At 40.7% G+C, this 22,763-nt stretch overlaps 1 protein-coding gene across 3 annotated transcripts in view; it reads right to left on the bottom strand.

Moving 5' to 3' along the window:
- Positions 1–274: 274 nt before the first annotated feature.
- Positions 275–22,763, bottom strand: part of LOC129817786 (cytospin-B-like) — a 195,097-nt gene continuing 172,608 nt past the window's right edge. For all 3 annotated transcript variants that reach the window (XM_055873348.1, XM_055873355.1, XM_055873364.1), the window contains 2 exons: positions 14,872–14,931; positions 275–3,839 (listed from right to left, as the gene is read on the bottom strand). In XM_055873348.1, coding sequence (XP_055729323.1) covers positions 3,750–3,839; positions 14,872–14,931 — 150 coding nt within the window. In that variant the 3' untranslated portion in view covers positions 275–3,749. The remainder of the gene's footprint in view (positions 3,840–14,871; positions 14,932–22,763) is intronic.

Genomic DNA, 22,763 nt, shown 5'->3' with positions numbered 1-22,763 from the left:
CACAGAAAATAACAGGTTTTTAACATCCTTAATTATACTTTTTGGGAACGAAATCTATTTAATTCACATTGTAATTAATTCTAGGTTATACTTCATAGAAACCTGCAACACTGGACAGCTACTTTAATGATTGAAAATGTGAATGTGGAGAAGATCAAGACACAGGACACCTGTTACATGTTATAAACAAGGCTTTAGATGACAACCGATCACATCTAACACACATGCAGGCACACACACACACACACACAAAAGAGAGTGTGAGAATGACCAGTGATGATTGACAAAATACTTTATTTAACAATATCCATCTGTCACTTAGTCCAGAGGAGGCTTCCACCTCTGAGCAAATCTCAGAAATCTCTCTCTCTGTAATAGAAAACGCTCACATACAGTTGAAGTCGGAAGTTTACATACACCTTAGCCAAATACATTTAAACTCAGTTTTTCACAATTCCTGACATTTAATCAGAGTAAACATTCCCTGTCTCAGGTCAGTTAGGATCACCACTTTATTTTAAGAATGTGAAATGTCAGAATAATAGTAAAGAGAATGATTTATTTCAGCTTTGATTTATTTTATCACATTCCCAGTGGGTCATAAGTTTACATACACTCAATTAGTATTTGGTAGCATTGCCTTTAAATTGTTTAACTTGGGTCAAACGTTTCGGTTAGCCTTCGACAAGCTTCCCACAATAAGTTGGGTGAATTTTGGCCCATTCCTCCTGACAGAGCTGGTGTAACTGAGTCAGGTTTGTAGGCTTGAGGTCAGGGCTTTGTGATGGCCACTCCAATAGCTTGACTTTGTTGTCCTTAAGCCATTATGCCACAACTTTGGAAGTATGCTTGGGATCATTGTCCATTTGGAAGACCCATTTGCGACCAAGCTTTAACTTCCTGACTGATGTCTTGAGATGTTGCTTCAATATATCCACATAATTTTCCTGCCTGATGATTCCATCTATTTTGTGAAGTGCACCAGTCCCTCCTGCAGCAAAGCACCCCCATAACATGATGCTGCCACCCCTGTGCTTTGCGGTTGGGATGGTGTTCTTCGGCTTGCAAGCCTCAGCCTTTTTCCTCCAAACATAACGATGGTCATTATGGCCTAACAGTTCTACTTTTGTTTCCTCAGACCAGAGGACATTTCTCCAAAAAGTACGATCTTTGTCCCCATGTGCAGTTACAAACCGTAGTCTGGATTTTTTATGGCGGTTTTGGAGCAGTGGCTTCTTCCTTGCTGAGCAGCCTTTCAGGTTATGTCAATATAGGACTCGTTTTACTGTGGATTTAGATACTTTTGTACCTGTTTCCAGCAGCTTCACAAGGTCCTTTGCTGTTGTTCTGGGATTGATTTGCACTTTTCGCACCAAAGTACGTTCATCTCTAGGAGACAGAACGCGTCTCCTTCCTGAGCGGTATGACGGCTGCGTGGTCCAATGGTGTTTATACTTGCATACTATTGTTTGTACAGATGAACGTGGTACATTCAGGCGTTTGGAAATTGCTCCCAAGGAAGAACCAGACTTGTGGAGGTCTACAATTTTTTTCTGAAGTCTTGGCTGATTTCTTTTGATTTTCCCATGATGTCAAGCAAAGAAGCACTACGTTTGAAGGTAGGCCTTGAAATACATCCATAGGTACACCTCTAATTGACTCAAATTATGTCAATTAGCCTATCAGAAGCTTCTAAAGCCATAACATAATTTTCTGGAATTTTCCAAGCTGTTCAAAGGCACAGTCAACTTAGTGTATGTAAACTTCTGACCCACTGGAATTGTGATACAGTGAATTATAAGTGAAATAATCTGTCTGTAAACAATTGTTGGAAAAATGACTTGTGTCATGCACAAAGTAGATGTCCTAACCGACTTGCCAAAACTATAGTTTGTTAACAAGAAATTTGTGGAGTGGTTGAAAAACAAGTTTAAATGACTCCAACATAAGTGTATGTAAACATCCGACTTCAACTGTACATCTGACTTCCTGCATCATTCTCACATTTCTGAGCACATATATAAATAAATACTGTACTGCAGTACTTCCTTTTTCAGAGACTAACCGTGACTGAAGCTAAACATTCAGGGTTGTTGGTTCATTCCGGATTGTCTCTCATGGTACATTTGGATGACATCTTCGGAATTGTCCTAGTTTCAACACCTTTTGCAGTTATGTTCCCTCGACCATCCCCAGTATGATAGCTACAGCTGAAAGAGGCTTGCTGGAGACAAAATCATATTGCTGTGCAAAACCCCAAAACAACAGTTGCTAAAGGACACCATATAATGGTTTAATTGAGTCAGTCAGTCAGGCCCACAGTGCTTAAACAGCAAAGACATTCCTTATTAATAATAACACATTTTCATTAAATAGTGTGACTGTAAAATATTATTCAGAGCTACATGTAGTGTTGTCAATTCATTGTAGTGCCAATAGATGGCAACTTGGGTCTGTCTCGTAAACAAAAACAAAGGCAATGGTTTATTTTGGACGAACGGAAAGCAGTCAATTTGATTTGATAGGCTTCTCCTTTAAAGCGATAGTTCACCAAATTACAATATGATGTATTCGTTTCCAGTGGTATTCAAATTCGGGGTTGCGGGGGATGTATTATTTGGTTCAAAAAATTTGATGAGCGAGATGAAAATGTAATGAATTGAAGGTTATTTGTTGATGTAAAAATATAAATTTTCAGATTTTAAGGTTGTGTTGTTAGATTTGGGGGGGGGGGGTCAGCAGAAATTCTAGTTGTTTGAAAACCCCCCAAAGGATTGAAAATCCATAACATTTTTGTTGTGATGGTTTAATTCAATGTTTCATTCAATGTGTTTTATTTTATTTTAGTTCGTTTTGGAGTCAAAGATAATAGTTTCAGTATAGTTTTAGTTTTTCAAACGGGTTGTTAATTATTTTATTTCAGTTTACTCAATCATTTATAATGATTCGTTTTTGTTTTAATGTCAGTTTTAATTTACCACAATAACCTTGGTAAGTAGTCTATGGAGACGGTATGACAGGAATCCATACTTTGGTTTAGTTTCCCTGGCGCTGTTTCCAAATGATAATGTTTTAGCATGTGTGGCACAAATCCCATTCAAGTAATGGTATTAGCATTTTTCGCCAATCATGTTTAAACCATCTATAAGTGACTTTGTTGAGCTCATAATCCATTTTAGATACTTTCGGATAATTTGGACATGTGCGAACAATGCTAATATCGGTACCATTACTTGAATGGGATTTGTGCCACAAATGCTAAAACATTAGCATTTGGAAACAGTATCAAGGAAACTAAAAAAATGCATGGGTTGCTGTCATACCTTGTCCATAGACTGCTTACAGGATAAGGAAACCAATATGTAATTTTGTAATTTAGGTGAACTAACCCTTTAAAGTATAATTTCTAAATAATCATTGGACTTCAACATAAACAATAAAAAATAATTGCATCATGTCTTTCCATGTAAGGGCTAACAAGGTTTTATATTTCTTATTTGCAGTCACAGATCTCAGCATTTTAACACAAAGTGTCGATTGTACCATTATGTACGTAGGAAAAACAGTAACTCCAAGCAAGTTCAAACTTTTAGTGTTGAGGAGGATGTGAGGGTCAGTTGAGGGGGTTCAGTCAGTGTGTTTGAGGAATAAGGGTTCTAGGGTTCCATGTTGTGAGAAGGGGACATGGACCGTACAGAAAGTGCTGCAGTGCATCCTTTCTTCCTCCTCCTCCGCCCCCTGTTCTCTGGTCAAGTCTCAAAGTACTTGTAGATCTGAGAAACGTACTGCATGACACTCTGCCAGTCCGGTCTGTCCGTGTGCATCAACTCATCAATGTCCTGAAAGGACAGACAGACATATAGACAGAGAAAAAAACAGTTCACTCAACAGTTTGATGTAGGAGCATAATACAACATTTCATACATGGATGCTATACACTGAGTGTACAAAACTTTTGGAACACCTTCCTACTGTAATATTGAGTTGCACCCCCTTTTACACTCAGAACAGCCTCAAATCGTCGGGGCATGGACTCTACAAGGTGTCGAAAGCATTCCACAGAGATGCCGGCCCATGTTGACTCCAATGCTTCCCAAAGTTGTGTCAAATTGGCTGGACGTCCTTTGGGTAGTGGACCATTCTTGATACACACAGGAAACTGTTGAGCAACCCAGCAGCGTTGCAGTTCTTGACCTACTCAAACCGGTTTGCCTGGCACCTATTACCATACCCCGTTCAAAGGCACTTAAATCTTTTGTCTTGGCTATTCACTCTCTGAATGGCACACATACACAATCCTTGTCTCTATTGTCTCAAGGCTTAAAAAGCCTTCTTAAACTGTCTCCTCCCCTTCATCTACACTGACTGAAGAGGATTTAACAAGTGACATCAATAAGGGGTCATAGTTTTCACCTGGCTTCAGTCTATGTCATGGAAAGAGCAGGTGTTCCTAATGTTTTGTACACTCAGTGTATATAAACATGAACAAATTCTACATACATTATATAATATACAAGATTGATTTTCATCATTATCGATTATGCAGATCAATTCAAACTCAGTCTGGACAGAAAAAGTAGTGTGTGTGTGTGTGTGTGTGTGTGTGTGTGTGTGTGTGTGTGCATGTGTGTGTGTGTGTTTTTGTGTGCGTGCATGCCTGCTTCTGTTTGTGTTGGTACACAGATTTGGATCTCAATCCTTGGCCACAGATCGTGGTTCAGACACAAATCAGGTACGAGATAATAATGGTGAGAGAAAAACAGACAGTGAAGGCTGAGCCTTAGAGACACAGACAGGCCAGCAATTACAGGGTCAGGATACCTGTCTTGTCCTGTGACACTACTGTCAGAGCAGCCCTAGCCAGGGTTGGGTCAGCTTTACATAACAGCCTTAGATTTGGTGGTGTTTAGTAGTGAGTCACCACCACCATACTGTTTACTGTCAAATGTCTGATGTAAACAATCAGTCTTCTGGGATGAAACCGTATGTTTGATTCCAAGGCAATGGCATAGACCTGGGGAACCCATAAACAATCTATATATCTGTCTCTAACATGGTGATGTGTTTTTCTCACTCCACCTCATGAAGCTTGAGGGATGATTATTCTAAGACTGGGTTGGTTGGCAAATGTCTTGACTCAGACATCCAGTGTGGTTGGACTTCGTAATGTCATGGCATTCCTGACGTTCCATTGTAACCTCAACTATGACTTCCCCTGCACTAATAGCAGAGTGAAGTGAACCATAGTTTCACATTAAGCACTTAAGCCTGACTTAATTCCTTATTTAGGTCCCTCGGGTGCTTTGGATTTGAACTATCCTTGAGATTTGTGTATTTGGAAAGTTCTCTCTCAGGGAGTAATTTTAACATTTGCATGAGTTTAAGAAAGATGCAAGGACCCAACTGGGATCCTGACTGTAACAAACTTGGGTTCAAATACTATCTGAAATCTTTCAAATACTTTGAGTGTTTGCCTTAGCCTGTCTAGCGTGCCAGCTGGGCAGGGTTTGCACTTTTTAAACTATTCTATTAGGTCCATAGTGTCAGGCATGCTCAATCAAGCCCATCTAAAGTATTTACAGTGATTCCAAATAGCATTTGAACCCAGGTCTATGATCCTGACTATCCCAAGCACCCAGATACCATAGTGTGCCTTGCTCTTCGCATGCAATGAGGGCAAAACGCCACTAAAGAATGTAGGACATGGAAAATACCATTGTCAATCAAGTTAAGTTAATGTCTAGAGAGCCAACATACACTGTCATAAAGCACACATAGTGTACCAATGCCTACAAAAGGGTTCCAAAAGGGTTCTTCGGTTGTCCCCATAGGATAACTTTTTTTCGGTTCCAAGTAGAACCCTTTTTGGTTCTAGGCAGAACCCTTTTGGGATCCATGTATAACCCTCTGTGAAAAGTGTTCAACATGGAACCCAAAACGATTCTACCTGGAACCCAAATGGTTCTTCAAAGGGTTCTCCTATGGGAACAGCCAAAGAACCCTTTTAGGTTCTAGATAGCTCCATTTTTTATAAGAGTGTAATCCTGCTACGTCCACACCGATATGCCCTCCACTGTCCTCTAAACACCCACACATTCACTATACAAAACTGGGCAGGTTTAAAATAATCTCTCATTCCATGTCACGCCTTAGCCTATCCATTATTGGCATGACAACGAACATGACAGGGGAGCTGGCAAAGGCACAGAATGAGCTAGGTTTACGGGAATTAACAGTAAAAATATTTATTTTAAAGCAGCAATCAGCAGTAGTTATAATAACAAAGTGTACTCCCTGCCCATTTCTGTAAAAAGCTGAGGGATGGGGCTGAAGAAATGTTAACACTCTCAAATTCATAGACAGATCTATGGATGCAAGGACTGACCATCCATGATATCAGAATTATAGTTTTAACCATCTTTTAAGGCTATATAGTGTTTGTTTACATTTAATTTAACACTGGAGTAAAACAACCCTATATTTTGTATTCTGATGAGGCGTGACAGTTGAACTAAGTTCCTGAGGCATTTATAAGTTATATTCTTCAAGAATCAATGGGAACATATCATTCCTTTATAAGTTCAAAAATGTATGCAACAACTGTTATTTGCACCTTTAAAATAACTATTACTCAAGGTGATACATACCCATCCATACCCACTCGTTGTATAATCAGTAGAATTCACAACATGCATGTGATACTTTATAAGCAAGCCTTATTTGACATAAAGTATTGCTGATATCAGAAGGAATGCTGACAGAATGTAGGAAATAAATGGAGCCTATTCCCCATTTAGTGGAACTGAAGGGAGGAGGGAACACAGTAAGGCTAGCTACGTTGACAGTTACCATCACTGCTGCTTTCTTATCAGGCTCTGAGACCTTACTGTTACTATTTCAAAATGGCTGCTGGTTTGACCAAATCAAAACTGTGATCTATGATTTTCCTGACACGTATGCACATGCACACACTCAAGCATGCACGCTCGCACAGAAACACAGACACACACACAGACACACACTGCTAAATGCAGCTGTTTGCTCTACACCAGGGATCATCAACTAAATTCAGCCGCGGGCTGATTTTTTCTTGAGCAGATGGTCTTGGGGCGGAACATAATTTAAAATAATTGGCAGACTACAAGCCCAAACAGATATAATATTTGACTAACATGTAATCATTTGTATACAATCACGTGTCTCTCTATTATGAGTGGGAATACTTGGGAACAGATTTCCCAAATTAAAATCACTTGGAGCTGATTTCCTGGTGTTTTTACAGTCTTTATGTCCAACAACAACAACAAAAAATATTATAATTTGCTCAGAAAACTTGGGGGGCCTACGGACCGCCAGTTGGGGAACCCTGCTCCACACAGTAGCCGTGTCCGAATACCCGTACTTGTGTCCTAAATAGTAAGCCATTTGAATATGTGGAAATGTTTAATAGTATGCAACATTTTGAAAATCGAGTATACTTTAAATGCCTGGATGTCATAGTAATCACTTAGATATGGGGGTGTGCTACTGAAATCAACGAATAGCAGGAAACAGCGTAATCGCGCATTACACCTTCTCAGTATGCAAAAAAGGAATGTGTTATAGTAGGCCTATGTGAATTTTCGAAAATCTAGTATATTTTAAATGGCAGGATGTTATACTCATTCCGCTCTTCATCTAGCAGAATTTAATGCACACTTTTCCACAATGCATTGGAAGAGGTGGGCTGCGAGTGATAGGTCGTAGTTCTGTTCAAGTAGCCAAACCATTAATTAGGGAAGATGCCAAATAGTGAAACTATGTAGTTTTTGTTCTCCTTAAAATGATCACGAGTAGGCTATTGCATCTTAAGCTACAACTGAAGACAGACTTATTTTTAATTTTTTAAGTGGATTTCTGTTTTCTCATTGAAAAGTGTTTCTTGTTCTCTTGTCCTTTGCCAGTACTAAACCATATTTCTGAATGTGTCTTTTGATTTCTGAATGTGTCGGCACCGGGGACTCAGGATGTGGCTGAGTTATTGATGTCAAGTTAATCAGGCCTTTTAATTTAAACATATAGATTGTAGGCTAGGTAGGCTAGGCTATCTATTTAATTATTTAATTTATGGATCATGCCTTAGCAGTCACTCTGATCTTGTTCCCAATGATCAGTGCTTAGTTTACTATGTTGCTGTCCAACGGTTCTGAATTTGCGATGCATCCGCCTCTACATGTTGTTTTGTGCATTAGCCTTTTGATTTGAACATTTAAAAAGTGTTGGTGTGTGTACTAGGCTATTTAATTGAATTTATATATGTTTCAACACTTTGGTTTCACTAATAAATATGTTGAAATGGAACCAAATGATATGTTTCTGTCTTCAGTCCTTTTTAAATAGGATAGATGGGCTATATGGGCTATGGTTTAGGTTGAATGTGATATTCTGCCTATAACCATCCTGAGTAGGCCTATAACTCCATTCCTATTCTATACAGAGTTTAGAAAAATTAATCGAATTGGAAATGAGCTACAGAATTATCAGGATGGTTAATGTGATGCATGTCTGTTGAATTTGGAAAACTCTTGCACTTGGCCCTGCCCTACCTAAACAGCCAGTCAGAAGATTCTACTGAGCTACTGCATTTCGGCCGTGGCATACTGCATACTTTTTAACTAAACGGTATGTGCTAAATAGTATGTAACGATGCGTAGCCTATGTATGTAGTACGCTAGTATGGGTATTCGGACACAGCCACTATATTAACTTCTTAAACGGTGTTGCACTGAAGCAAATCCAATGGCAGATGACAATGCCAAGGTAAAAAACAAGTCTATACGGTTTCACGTCATAAAACATATAAATCTGACATCTACGCTTTCTATTGATTGGTCAAAGACAGATTTATAAAAGGCGCAGCACGTCTGTTCATGTTTTCTACATCACTGGTTTGTGTGTGTGTGACTGTGTTTGCGTGCGTAGGCCTGTGTTGACAGTGGTAAATGCCTTGAGTAGTTCTGCAGGGGTGGTTTGTGCATGTCATGATAACAGTTTGCTCCAGAGGGAGAGAGAGAGGACTGCTGCAGTCAATGATGGGTTTGAGGGGCTCTGAATATGGGTCTCTGGAACAAGTTGGACCTGCCGTGGTAAGGTGGGGTGTGTGTAAGGGGAGGTGGGGATCCTAAGACGAGCAAGGATCCTGACGCCCATATGTGCACAAATGTCACTCACACACAAACAGGCCAATAACATGCTCTGATTTGTTTGTTCATGAAATATTGTTTGTTCATGCTCCAATTTAGTTTGTTCATGAGAGAGGATCCCTGCCACCCATGTATGCAGATGTCAATCAAGCACGAATGGCACCAGTGGAATGACACCTGTTTCATCTGCATCTAAAACATTTATATACATTTTTTTAATGTAATATGGATGAAAAATAGTAATAGTAAAACAAAACATTGCAGATTTTATAGACACAGTGTGGGAACAGATGCTTGAGGCATTTCAACCAACTCTATCAGAAATGTCAAATCAAATCAATGTTAATTTGTTGCTTGCACAGGATACAACAGGTGTAAACAGTACTTATTTACAAGCTCTTCCTCAACAATGCAGTGTTGAATATCAAAGATAAGAAATAGAAAATCCTGAATAGGATCCTTAAAAGAGCACGGAAACAATACTAGGTCAGATAAATTCAAATAATAACACACAAGAAATAAAACGCACAAGAATGTACGCTATTTACAAGGTCAGTACCAGTACCATATGTGCAGGGATACAGTGGTAGTTGAGGTTGATACTGTACAGTTACTGTACTCATTCAAGGGTTTTTCTTTTTTTAAACTATTTTCTACATTCTAGAATAATAGTGAACACATCAAAACTATGAAATACTGTAACACAAAACCAAAAAAGTGTTAAACAAATCAAAATACACTGCTCAAAAAAATAAAGGGAACACTTAAACAACACAATGTAACTCCAAGTCAATCACACTTCTGTGAAATCAAACTGTCCACTTAGGAAGCAACACTGATTGACAATAAATTTCACATGCTGTTGTGCAAATGGAATAGACAAAAGGTGGAACATTTGTGGCCTGCTGGAGGTCATTTTGCAGGGCTCTGGCAGTGCACCTCCTTGCACAAAGGCGGAGGTAGCGGTCCTGCTGCTGGGTTGATGCCCTCCTACGGCCTCCTCCACGTCTCCTGATGTACTGGCCTGTCTCCTGGTAGCGCCTCCATGCTCTGGACACTACGCTGACAGACACAGCAAACCTTTTTGCCACAGCTCGCATTGATGTGGCATCCTGGATGAACTGCACTACCTGAGCCACTTGTGTGGGTTGTAGACTCCGTCTCATGCTACCACTAGAGTGAGAGCACCGCCAGCATTCAAAAGTGACCAAAACATCAGCCAGGAAGCATAGGAACTGAGAAGTGGTCTGTGGTCACCACCTGCAGAATCACTCCTTTTTTGGGGGTGTCTTGCTAATTGCCTATAATTTCCACCTTTTGTCTATTCCATTTGCACAACAGCATGTGAAATTTATTGTCAATCAGTGTTGCTTCCTAAGTGGACAGTTTGATTTCACAGAAGTGTGATTGACTTGGAGTTACATTGTGTTGTTTAAGTGTTCCCTTTATTTTTTTGAGCAGTGTATATTTTATATTTGAGATTCATGACAGCTTTGCACACTCTTGGCATTCTCTCAACCAGCTTCACATGGAATGCTTTTACAACCGTCTTGAAGGAGTTCCCACATATGCTGCGCATTTGTTGGCTGCTTTTCCTTCCCTCTGCGGTCCAACTCATCCCAAACCATCTCAATTGGGTTGAGGTCAGGGGATTGTGGAGGCCAGGTCATCTGATGCAACACTCCATCACTCTCCTTCTTGGTCAAATAGCCCTTATACAGCCTGGAGGTGTGTTGGGTCATTGTCCTGTTGAAAAACAAATGATAGTTCCAATGACCGCAAACCAGATGGGATGGGGTATCGCTGCAGAATGCTGTGGTAGCCATGCTGGTTAAATGTGTCTTGAATTCTAAATAAATCACTGACAGTGTCACCAGCAAAGCACCACCACACCATCACACCTCCTCCAAGCTTCACGGTGGGAACCACACATGCAGAGTTTATCCGCTCACCTACTCTGCGTCTCACAAAGATACGGCGGTTGGAACCAAAAATTGCAAATTTTTATTAATCAGACCAAAGGACAGATTTCCACTGGTCTAATGTCCATTGCTCGTGTTTCTTGGGCCAAGCATGTCCCTTCTTCGTGTGTTTTCTTTGATGTTGATGTTGAGGTGTGTTTGTTACTTGAACTCTGTGAAGCATTTATTTGGGCTGCAATTTCCGAGGCTCGTAACTCTAATGAACTTATACACAGCAGAGGTAACTCTGGGTCTTCCTTTTCTGTGGCGGTTCTCATGAGAGCCAGTTTCATCATAGCACTTGATGGTTTTTGCGACTGCACTTGAAGAAACTTTCAAAGTTCTTGACATTTTCCGGATTGACTGACCTTCATGTCTTAAAGTAATGATGGACTGTGGTTTCTCTTTGCTTATTTGAGCTGTTCTTGCCATAATATGGACTTAGTGTTTTACCTAATAGGGCTATCTTCTGTATACCACCCCTACCTTAACTTTAACTTTTTACAAGGCACACCTGTTAATTAACTTTTAACAAGGCACACCTGTTAATTGATGGTTGGGAGAAGTTGCTATCAGAGGATGTGTTGGTACCATTCTTTATTCATGGCTGTGTTCTTAGGCAAAATTGTGAGTGAGCCCACTCCCTTGGCTGAGAAGCAACCCCACACATGAATGGTCTCAGGATGCTTTACTGTTGGCATGATACAGTACTGGTGGTAGCGCTCACCTTGTCTTCTCCGGACAAGCTTTTTTTCTGGATGCCCCAAACAATCGGAAAGGGGATTCATCAGAGAAAATGACTTTACCCCAGTCCTCAGCAGTCCAATCCCTGTACCTTTTGCAGAATATCAGTCTGTCCCTGATGTCTTTCATGGAGAGAAGTGGCTTCTTTGCTGCCCTTCTTGACACCAGGCCATCCTCCAAAAGTCTAAGCCTCACTGTGCGTGCAGATGCACTCACACCTGCCTGCTGCCATTCCTGAGCAAGCTCTGTACTGGTGGTGCCCCGATCCCGTAGCTGAATCAACTTTAGGAGATGGTCCTGGCGCTTGCTGGACTTTCTTGGGCGCCCTGAAGCCTTCTTCACAACAATTGAACCGCTCTCCTTGAAGTTCTTGATGATCCGGTAAATGGTTGATTTAGGTGCAACTGGCAGAAATATCCTTGCCTGTGAAGCCCTTTTTGTGCAAAGCAATGATGACGGCACGTGTTTCCTTGCAGGTTACCATGATTGACAGAGGAAGAACCACCCTACTTTTGAAGCTTCCAGTCTGTTATTAGAACTCAATCAGCATGACAGAGTGATCTCCAGCCTTGTCCTCGTCAACACTCACAGCATTGTGTTAACGAGAGAATCACTGACATGATGTCACCTGGTCCTTTTGTGGCAGGGCTGAAATGCAGTGGATTGTTTTTGTGTGGATTCAGTTAATTTGCATTGCAAAGAGGGACTTTGCAATTAATTGCAATTCATCTGATCACTCTTCATAACATTCTGGAGTATATGCAAATTGCCATCATACAAACTGAGGCAGCAGACTTTGTGAAAATTAATATTTGTGTCATTCTCAAAACTTTTAGCCACGACTGTATTTGTCACAATTTAATCAACTCAAAGTTCTGTCAAAGTCACCACGCTATTTCGTTGATGTAAATTAGTTTAAATGTAGGCCTAAAATATTATGTGATTATTGGACTACAGTCTCGTGAAAATTACATTTGTTTTAGCTTATCTTTGACTGAGCTTGTTGGTACTTTTCTCTCCCCTTGCACCTGGCTATCAGGGGAATCTTGGAAGGTTGTGGCTGTTTATACTTTATGATAACCCACTTATTGTGGTGATTTTGTCACAGGGAACATATCCGATTCTCCACTTAACAACCAGACAAGCAAATAGGCCTAGTAGTGGTGACTCAGCACCAGTAGCAGAGATAGTGCCCCGGTACAACAAATCCCTGCGAATCTAGTGAAGCCTGTGCACTCGCTTTTGTTATTGTAACATCATGGAACAAAATGTCTATTTCCTCAAGCGTGTTTGTGGACACAATGTACTAGACATTTTGTTAACAGTGAGTAGTCCTAGCTGCATTTTATATGTTGAGCATCTGCCTTTGGCACAAAGCTAGATTGGAGATTTCGTGAATGTAAGATGGAGATTACCTTCAGTAAACTGCGTTGAGAGGTCGCGTGTAAGTTACATACACTATATATACAAAAGTACGTGGACACCCCTTCAAATTTGTGGATTTCAGCCACACCTGTTGCTGATAGGTGTATAAAATCAAGCACACAGCCATGCAATCTCCATAGACAAACATTGGCAGTAGAATGGCCTTACTGAAGAGCTCAGTGACTTTCAAAGTACCACCGTCATACGATGCCACCTTTCCAACAACTCAGTTCGTCAAATTTATGCCCTGCTAGAGCTGCCCCTGTCAACTGTAAGTGCTGTTATTGTGAAGTGGAAATGTCTAGGAGCAACAACGGCTCAGCTGCAAAGTGGTAGGCCACACAAGCTCACAGAGTGTTGAAGCGCGTGGCGTGTTAAAAATCGCCTGTCCTCGATTGCAACACTCACTACTGAGTTCCAAACTGCCTCTGGAAGCAACGTCAGCACAATAACTGTTCATCGAGAGTTTCATGAAATGGGTTTCCATGGATGAGCAGCCTCACTCAACCCTAAGATCACCATGCGCAATGCCAGAGCAGGTACAGTTAATGACGATAGTCTGTGGGTGAGGGTGGGCAGCCATTGGTTTGCTGTTCAACAGTCTTATTGCTTAGGGATAGAAGCTGTCTTGGAGCCTGAGAACAGTCCATGGCTGGGATGGTTGAAGTCTTTGGCAATTTTCTGGGCCTTCCACAGACACGCCTGGTATAAATGTCCTGGATGGCTGGTAGCTTTGGCTCAATGATGTATATGGGCCGTCCGCACCACCATCTGTAGAGCCTTGCGGTCAAGGGTGGTAAAGTTGCCATACCAGGCAGTGATGCAGCTAGTCAAGATGCTCACGATGGTGCAGCTGTAAAACTTCTTGAGGATCTGTGGGCCCATGACAAATCTCTTCAGTCTCTTGAGGGAGAAGAGGCGCCGTTACAACCATGTTATCTGGACACCGAGGAACTTGAATCTCTTGACCCTCTCCACTTCAGCCCTATTGATGTGGAGGGGGTCATGCTCCCCCCACTGTTTCCTTCTTGGTCTTGCTGACATTGAGGGAGAGATTGTTGTCCAGGCACCACCAAACCCACTGCCAGGTCTCATCGCTGTCAGTGATCAGGCCTACCACCGTCGTCAGAAAATTTGATGATGGTGTTGGAGTTGTGCGTGGCCACACAGTTGTGGGAGAACAGGGAGTACACGATGGTGCTAAACACACACCCCCGTGTTGAGGGTCAGCTTGGCGAAGATGTTGTTGCTTACCCTCACCACCTGGGGTCTGCCCATCAGCAAGTCCAGGATCCAGTTGCAGAGGGAGGAGTTCAGTCCCAGGGTCCCGAGCTTGCTGACGAGCTTGGAGGGCACTACAGTATTGGACGCTGATCACTCGATCACTTGATAAAATTCAATCATCTAATCAAATGTTGCTTCTGTAGATGACCAAATCAAAGCATGCTATTCATTCTGTAGTTAATCAAATGAGGTCATTTGTTTAGCAATAAACCAGATCAAAGTGTCTATGCTTCTTTGGTGCATTGTCTGGTCTCTGGTTGTTCAGTCCAACTCACCAGGGAGGGTTTGATGCCAATGCTCTCTGCAGCCTGAAACGCCAGGGACAGATTCCGGCCCTGTAGGAAAAACATACAGGGTTGATCATTACAAGTTCTTCCTCCTCCTATTCCTACTCTTCCTCATTCATTACACACTACAGAGTGTCCCTCCTCCTCCTATACCTCCTCTTCCTTACTCATAACACACTGCAGGGCCCTCCTCCTCCTCTCCTCCCGTCTTCTCTTCCTCCTCTTCTTCCCCCTCCTATTCCCCCTCTTCTTCCACACTTATTACCACACAGAGCGCTGAAAACAGCAACAAACAGCACACATCTCCACAAATAAACCATTTTAAACACCCAGGCCATATTCCCTCTGGGACCAGGCCAAAACGTCTGCCTGAGGTGGAGGGAGAGAACAGTCAAAGAGTCACTGACCTGCCGAACTGCTAAAACAGAGGGCGACCTACAACGAGGTGAGTTCCAAGCTACGCAAGCTAAATCTGTGCAAGCTAGATGAGGCTTCATCCACCCGGCAAAACTCATCTTGACCTTCCAGAACACAATACACATGTTTTCCACTGTCAAGACTTCTTTAAGAATCACATCAAACCCAACACACAAGGGGACAAGTCGACAGATGGAACCCCATCATGACTGGCTCAATATTCAGGTATGTTATCCATGCATGATCACTCAGCCTAGCCTATGGCTATGATTCTGCCCTCAGAATAAGACAATGACGAGGACCCAGCCCCCCCACTCCCCAATTGGGTACAAGGAACATTAATACTATTTTTGCTGAGCATTGGATTTTGTTGTTATTATATTGCCTATGGTTCAGGACATTAAAACAGTGATCACACCACGCCAATTAATGGACAATACACTGAGGTGTTCCATATGGGCTACTACACAATTGCTTTTGTTGTTTCTTCCTGTTGATTGCTGTCCCCCTCCATTTACACTATTGCATTTATCTCCAAGGGAGGACTTGACCTACTGGCCATGATGTATTATTGTCTAGAGTATCTAGAACATATGTGTCAATCAAATGTTGCTCCTCGCCGACAGAATTTGCAAAACATAGTCATCTATTAATCGTTTTAGGAATTTTCGATACTCCCTGACTGTCTAGCTTTAACTTTGGTTATTGTTAGCAAGCTGGACACAGTCAAAAAACCATTATCATATCTACACTGTTTCGATTTGATTTTAGTAATTTACAAGTATATTGAGTTTGTTTTACTACACACAAAAAAAGAAGACAAAAAATAAAATAACAATAATAATAAATACATGTTTTACTCAGACCACCTACGGGCCGGATTGGATGCCCTTGCGGGGTGTCCAATCTGATTTAGAATATATGATTTAGAATATAGACTTCACTTCTTGAACATACTCTCTTATCTCTTTATTTGTACATAGTATAGAGCACTTAAATGCTTATGAATGCCATTGTGGACATACAGGACAAATCTAATAAGACCAGTCCTCAACTGGCAGTTTCATTAAACAGTACCTGCAAAACACCAGTCTCAACGTCAACAGGGAAGCGGCGACTCCGGGATTTTGGCCTTCAAGGCAGAGTTGCAAAGAAAAAGCAATATCTCAGACTGGCCAATAAAAACAAAAGATTAAGATGGGCAAAATAACACAGACACTGGACAGAGGAACTCTGCCTAGAAGGCCAGCATCCCGGAGTCGCCTCTTCATTGTTGACGTTGAGACTGGTGTTTTGCAGGTACTGTTTAATGAAACTGCCAGTTGAGGACTGGTCTTATTAGATTTGTTCTGTTGAGGACTTGTGAGGCGTCTGTTTCTCAAACTAGACACTCTAATGTACTTGTCCTCTTGCTCAATTGTGCACCGGGGCATCCCACTCCTCTTTCTATTCTGCTTAGAGACAGTTTGCGCTGTTCTGTGAAGGGAGTAGTACACAGCATTGTACGAGATCTTCAGTTTCTTTGCAATTTCTTGCATGGAATAGCCTTTATTTCTCAGAACAAGAATAGACTGACGAGTTTCAGAAGAAAGTTCTTTGTTTCTGTCTATTTAGAGCCTGTAATCGAACCCACAAATGCTGATGCTCCAGATACTCAACTAGTCTAAAGAAAGCCAGTTTTATTGCTTCTTTAATCAGGACACCAGTTTTCAGCTGTGCTAACATAATTGCAAAGGGGTTTATGATCAATTAGCCTTTTAAAATGATAAACTTGAATTAGCTAACACAAAGTGCCATTGGAACACAGGAGTGATGGTTGCTGATAATGGGCCTCTGTATGGCTATGTAGATATTCCATTAAAGAATCATCCATTTCCAGATACAATAGTCATTTACAACATTAACAATGTCTACACGGTATTTCTGATCAATTTGATGTTATTTCAATGGACAAAAAATGTGCATTTCTTTCAAAAACAAGGACATTTCTAAGTGACCCCAAATTTTTGAATGGTAGTATATATACAGTACCAGTCAAAAGTTTGGACACACCTACTCATTGAAGGGGTTTTCTTTATTTTTACTATGTTCTTGTCACGACTTCTGCCGAAGTTGTTGCCTCTCCTTGTTCGGGCGGTGTTCGGCGGTCGACATCACCGGTCTTCTAGCCATCATTGATCCATTTTTCATTTTCCATTGGTTTTGTCTTGTCTTCCTACACACCTGGTTTCAATCCCATGTATTACCTGTTGTGTATTTAACCCTCTGTTTCCCCTCATGTCTTTGTCAGAGATTGTTTTTATGTCAGGGTTGTATATATGTCTGTATAGGTGTGCAACGGGTCCTCGTACCCACTTTTGTTTTTTATGTACATTTAGTGTTTGGAGTATGTTTAGTGGACTTCTATTAAAAAGACTCCATTACACTCCATTTGACTCTCCTGCGCCTGACTTCCCTGCCACCTATACACACGACTCTGACAGTTCTACATAGTAGAATAATAGTGAAGACATCACAACTATGAAATAAGACATATGGAATCATGTAAGAAGCAAAAAAGTGTTTTGACATTCTTCAAAGTAGCCACCCTTTGCCTTGATGACAGCTTTGCATTCTCTCAACCAGCTTCATGAGGTTGTCACCTGGAATGCATTTCAATTAACAGGTGTGCCTTGTTAAAAGTACATTTGTGGAATGCATTTCCTTCTTAATGCGTTTAAACCAATCAGTTGTGTTGTGACAAGGTAGGGGTGCTATACTGAAGATATCCCTATTTGGTATGGTATACTATGGTAAAAACAGCTCAAATAAGCAAAGAGAAACCACAGTCCATCATTACTTTAAGACATGAAAGTCAGTCAATATGGAAAATTTCAAGAACTTTGAAAGTTTATGTCCACGCCCTGACCTTAGAGATCCTTTTTATGTCTATTTTGGTTGGTCAGGGCGTGAGTTGGGGTGGACATTCTATGTTTTGTGTTTCTATGATTTTCTATTTCTATGTTTTGGCCAGGTATGGTTCTCAATCAGGGACAGCTGTCTATCGTTGTCTCTGATTGGGAACCATACTTTGGTAGCCTTTTTTCCCACCTGTCTTTGTGGGAAGTTGACTTTGTTTAGGGCACATAGCCTTTGAGCTTCACGGTTTGTTTTTGTAGTGTTTATTGTTTTTGTTCGGCGTCTTGTTTAATAAAGGAACATGTACGCTCGCAACGCTGCACCTTGGTCCTCTATTTCCAACAGTCGTGACAGTTTCTTCAAGTGCAGTCGCAAAAATCATCAACTACTATGATGAAACTGGCTCTCATGAGGACCGCCACAGGAAAGGAAGAACCAGAGTTACCTCTGCTGCAGAGGATAAGTTCATTAGAGTTACCAGCCTCAGAAATTGTAGCCCAAATAAATGCTTCACAGAGTTCAAATAACAGACACATCTCAACATCAACTGTTCAGGGGAGACTGTGTGAATCAGGCCTTCATGGTAAAATCACTGCAAAGAAACCACTACTAAAGGACACCAATACAAAGAAGAGACTTGCTTGGGCCAAGAAAAACGAGCAATGGACATTAGACCAGTGGAAATCTGTCCGTTGGTCTGATGAGTTCAAATTTGAGATTTTTGGTTCCAACTGCTGTGTCTTTGTGAGACGCAGAGTAGGTGAACGGATGATCTCTGCATGTGTGGTTCCCACCGTGAAGCATGGAGGAGTAGGTGTGATGGTGCTTTGCTGGTGACACTGTCAGTGATTTATTTAGAATTCAAGGCACACTTAACCAGCACGGCTACCTCAGCATTCTGCAGCGATACCCCATCCCATCTGGTTTGCGGTTAGTGGAACTATCTGTTTTTCAACAGGACAATGACCCAACACACCTCCAGGCTGTGTAAGGGCTATTTGACCAAGAAGGAGAGTGATGGAGTGCTGCATCAGATGACCTGGCCTCCACAATCAAATGACCTCAACCAAATTGAGATGGTTTGGGATGAGTTGGACCGCAGAGTGAAGGAAAAACAGCCAACAAGTGCTCAGCATATGTAGGAACTCCTTCAAGACTGTTGGAAAATGATTCCAGGTGAAGCTGGCTGAGAGAATGCCAAGAGTGTGAAAAGCTGTCATCAAGGTAAAGGGTGGCTACTTTGATGAATCGAAAATCGAAAATATATTTTGATTTGATTAACTCTTTTTTGCTTACTACATGATTCCATATGTCTTATTTCATAGTTTTGATGTCTTCAATATTATTCTACAATGTAGAAAATAGTAAAAATAAAGAAAAACCCTTGAATGAGTAGGTGTATCCAAACTTTTAACTGGTACTATATATTTTTTTAACCATTTTCTTTATTTTATTTCACTTAGTCCTGCTTGTTGGAGCTCGGAACCTAATATTTTCACTGTACCCTGCAATTACGCCTGCAACCCTGTACATGTGACTATTAAACACTCTGAACCTGAATCTGCTCGGATTTATTCAGAATCACTACAAGCAGTAGACAAGGCAATCCGATTTCTCCTCTGCTATTTTTATTATCAATGGACCCCCTGGCCAATGTAATTCGTAAATTAATGGAAATGACACCAATTTCCCTCAAATCTGCTGATCACGTCATCTGATTATGCACAGACACTATTTTACTATATCTAGACAATGTATTTCAATCACTCCCAAACGCATTGAAGTTTCTAGATAAATTCAGCATCATCTCAAGTTATAAAATGTATCTAACCAAATCAGCCCTACTGCCTCTCAAGACTTATGGAATCCCAATTGTTTCCCATTTTAAATATTTGTGAGTAGATATATTTCCTTCCTTAGATAAAACCATTGGCAGAAACTTTAACAGAATGCTCTAATCAACTCAATCTGATCTCAGTAGATGGACTAACATCCCTGTTCCTATAACTGGCAGAATATCTATTGGCGAAATTAATATTGCCTCGGCTGAATTTCCGTAGTTCAATACGCCCCATGTGTCCCCATTCTGGCTTTTGGGATAAAATGCATTGTGCTGTTTCAAAATGTATATTTCAGTTAAGCGATCCGGGATAAAATTAACAAACTTACAAAGAGGGAAAGACGTAAGAGGACTATCCATACCAAACTTAAAATTTTATTTCCAGGCACTAGCACTTCGCCCCCTCTTAAATTGGTTTAGACATGATTCTTCTGGCTGAGTATAGTGAAAAATATGGTGTCTCCTATTGCTCTGGAAGTGGTGGTCTTCACTGATAAATCCCTTAAACAATTGCTCACACAATTTATATTGAAAAAACGATGTAACTGGGAATCAAAAGGGCATGCCCATACTCCAATATTTAACAATAATGCCTTGCGGTCTTTAGCATCCCCTCAATGGTACAAATGTGGAATCTGTATCCTTGACAATATCATGGAAGTAATGGTTTGAGAACATTCCAAGATTTGAAAGACATTACCAGGCAACTCCTTTTTTCTATATTTACAACTTAGGTCAGCTACCCAACTACCAAACCATCCAATGATGGGATTTCTAAATACATTATCTAGGCTACCGAAAGTACTGACCTCAATCTTCTTTTGGAAAACTCATATTCTGAGTTAGCCATTCAAAAAGTTGGGTCCACAGATCTACAGTGCCTTCAGAAAGTATTCATACCCTTTGACACATTCCACATTTTGTTGTGTTACAGCTTGAATTCAAAATGGATTAAATATACATTTATTCTCTCACCCATCTACATTCAATACCCCATAATGACAAAGTGAAAACATGTTTTTATAATTTTTTGCTAATCTATTGAAAATGAAATACAGAAATATCCAATTTATATAAGTATTCACAGAGTCAATACTTTGTAGAAGCACCTTTGGCTGCGATTACAGCTGTGAGTCTTTATGGGTAAGACTATAAGTTTCCACACTTGGATTCTGCAAAAGTTGGCCATTACTTTTTTCAAAATTCTTAATGCTCTGTCAAATTGGTTGTTGATCATTGCTAGACAACCATTTTCAGGTCTTGCCGTAGATTTTCGAGCAGCTTTAAGTCAAAACTGTAACTCGGCCACTCAGGAACATTCACTGTCTTCTTGGTAAGCAACTTCAGTGTAGATTTGTCCTTGTGTTTTAGGTTATTCTCCTGCTGAAAGGTGAATTAATCTCCCAGTGTCTGGTGGAAAGCAGACTGAACCAGGTTTTCCTCTAGGATTCCATTTATTTTTTATCCTGAAAAACTCTCCAGTCTTTAATGATTAAAAGCATACCCATAACATGATGCAGCCACCACTATGCTTGAAAATATGGAGCTTGGTACTCAGTAATGTGTTGTATTGGATTTTCCCCAAACATAACACTTTTGTATTCAGGACAAAAAGTGAACTGCTTTGCCACATTTTTTGCAGTATTACTTTTGTGCCTTGTTGCAAACAGGATGCATGTTTTGTAATATTTTTATTCTGTACAGGCTTCCTTCTTTTCACCCTGTAAATTAGATTACTATTGTGGAGTAACTACAATGTATTTGCTCCATCCTCAGTTTTCTCTTATCACAGCCATTAAACTCTGTAACATTGATATCCCTGAGCGGTTTCCTTCCTATTCGGCAACTATGTTAGGAAGGACGCCTGTATCTTTGTAGTGACTGGGTGTATTGATAGACCATTAAAAGTGTAATTAATAACTTCACCATGCTCCAAGGGATATTCAATGTCTGCTTTATTTATTAATACCCATCTAGCAATAGGTGCCCTTCTTTGTGAGGCATTGGAAAACCTCCCTGGTCTTTGTGGTTGGATCTGTTTGAAATTCACTGCTCGACTGAAGCTTGCATTGACAAAGGGTTGAATACTTATTGACTCAAGATATTTTAGCTTTTAATTTTTAATTGATTTGTAAAAATGTAAAAAAAACACAATTCCACTTTGACATTAAGGGGTATTGTGTGTAGGCCAGTGACCAATAAATCTCAATTGAATCTATTTTAAATTCAGGCTGTAACACAATAAAATGTGGGAAAAGTCAAGGGGTGTTCGGGAGGGTATTCGGAAAAGTATTCAGACCCCTTGACTTTTTCCACATTTTGTTACGTTACAGCCTTATTCTAAAATTGATTACATCTTTTTTTTTCACCTGATGAATCTAAACCCAATACCCCATAATGTCAAAACAAAAACTGTTTTTTAGAAATGTTTGCAAATGTATACCCCCCCTCGAAATATCCCATTTACCTAAGTTTTCAGACCCTTTACTCAGTACTTTCTTGAAGCACCTTTGGCAGCGATTACAGCCTCGAGTCTTCCTGGGTATCACGCTACAAGCTTGGCACAACTGTATTTGGGGAGTTTCTCCTATTCTTCTCTGCAGATCCTCTCAAGCTCTGTCAGGTTGGAGGGGGAGCGTCGCTGCTCAACTATTTTCAGGTGTCTCCAGAGATGTTCGATCGAACTCAAGTCCGGGCTCTGGCTGGGCCACTCAAGGACATTCAG

Source organism: Salvelinus fontinalis, chromosome 2, assembly GCF_029448725.1.
Source record: "Salvelinus fontinalis isolate EN_2023a chromosome 2, ASM2944872v1, whole genome shotgun sequence".
Lineage (NCBI taxonomy): Eukaryota > Metazoa > Chordata > Actinopteri > Salmoniformes > Salmonidae > Salvelinus > Salvelinus fontinalis.
Note: the sequence above shows the minus strand (reverse complement) of the source record. Positions and strands in the feature narration are given on the sequence as shown.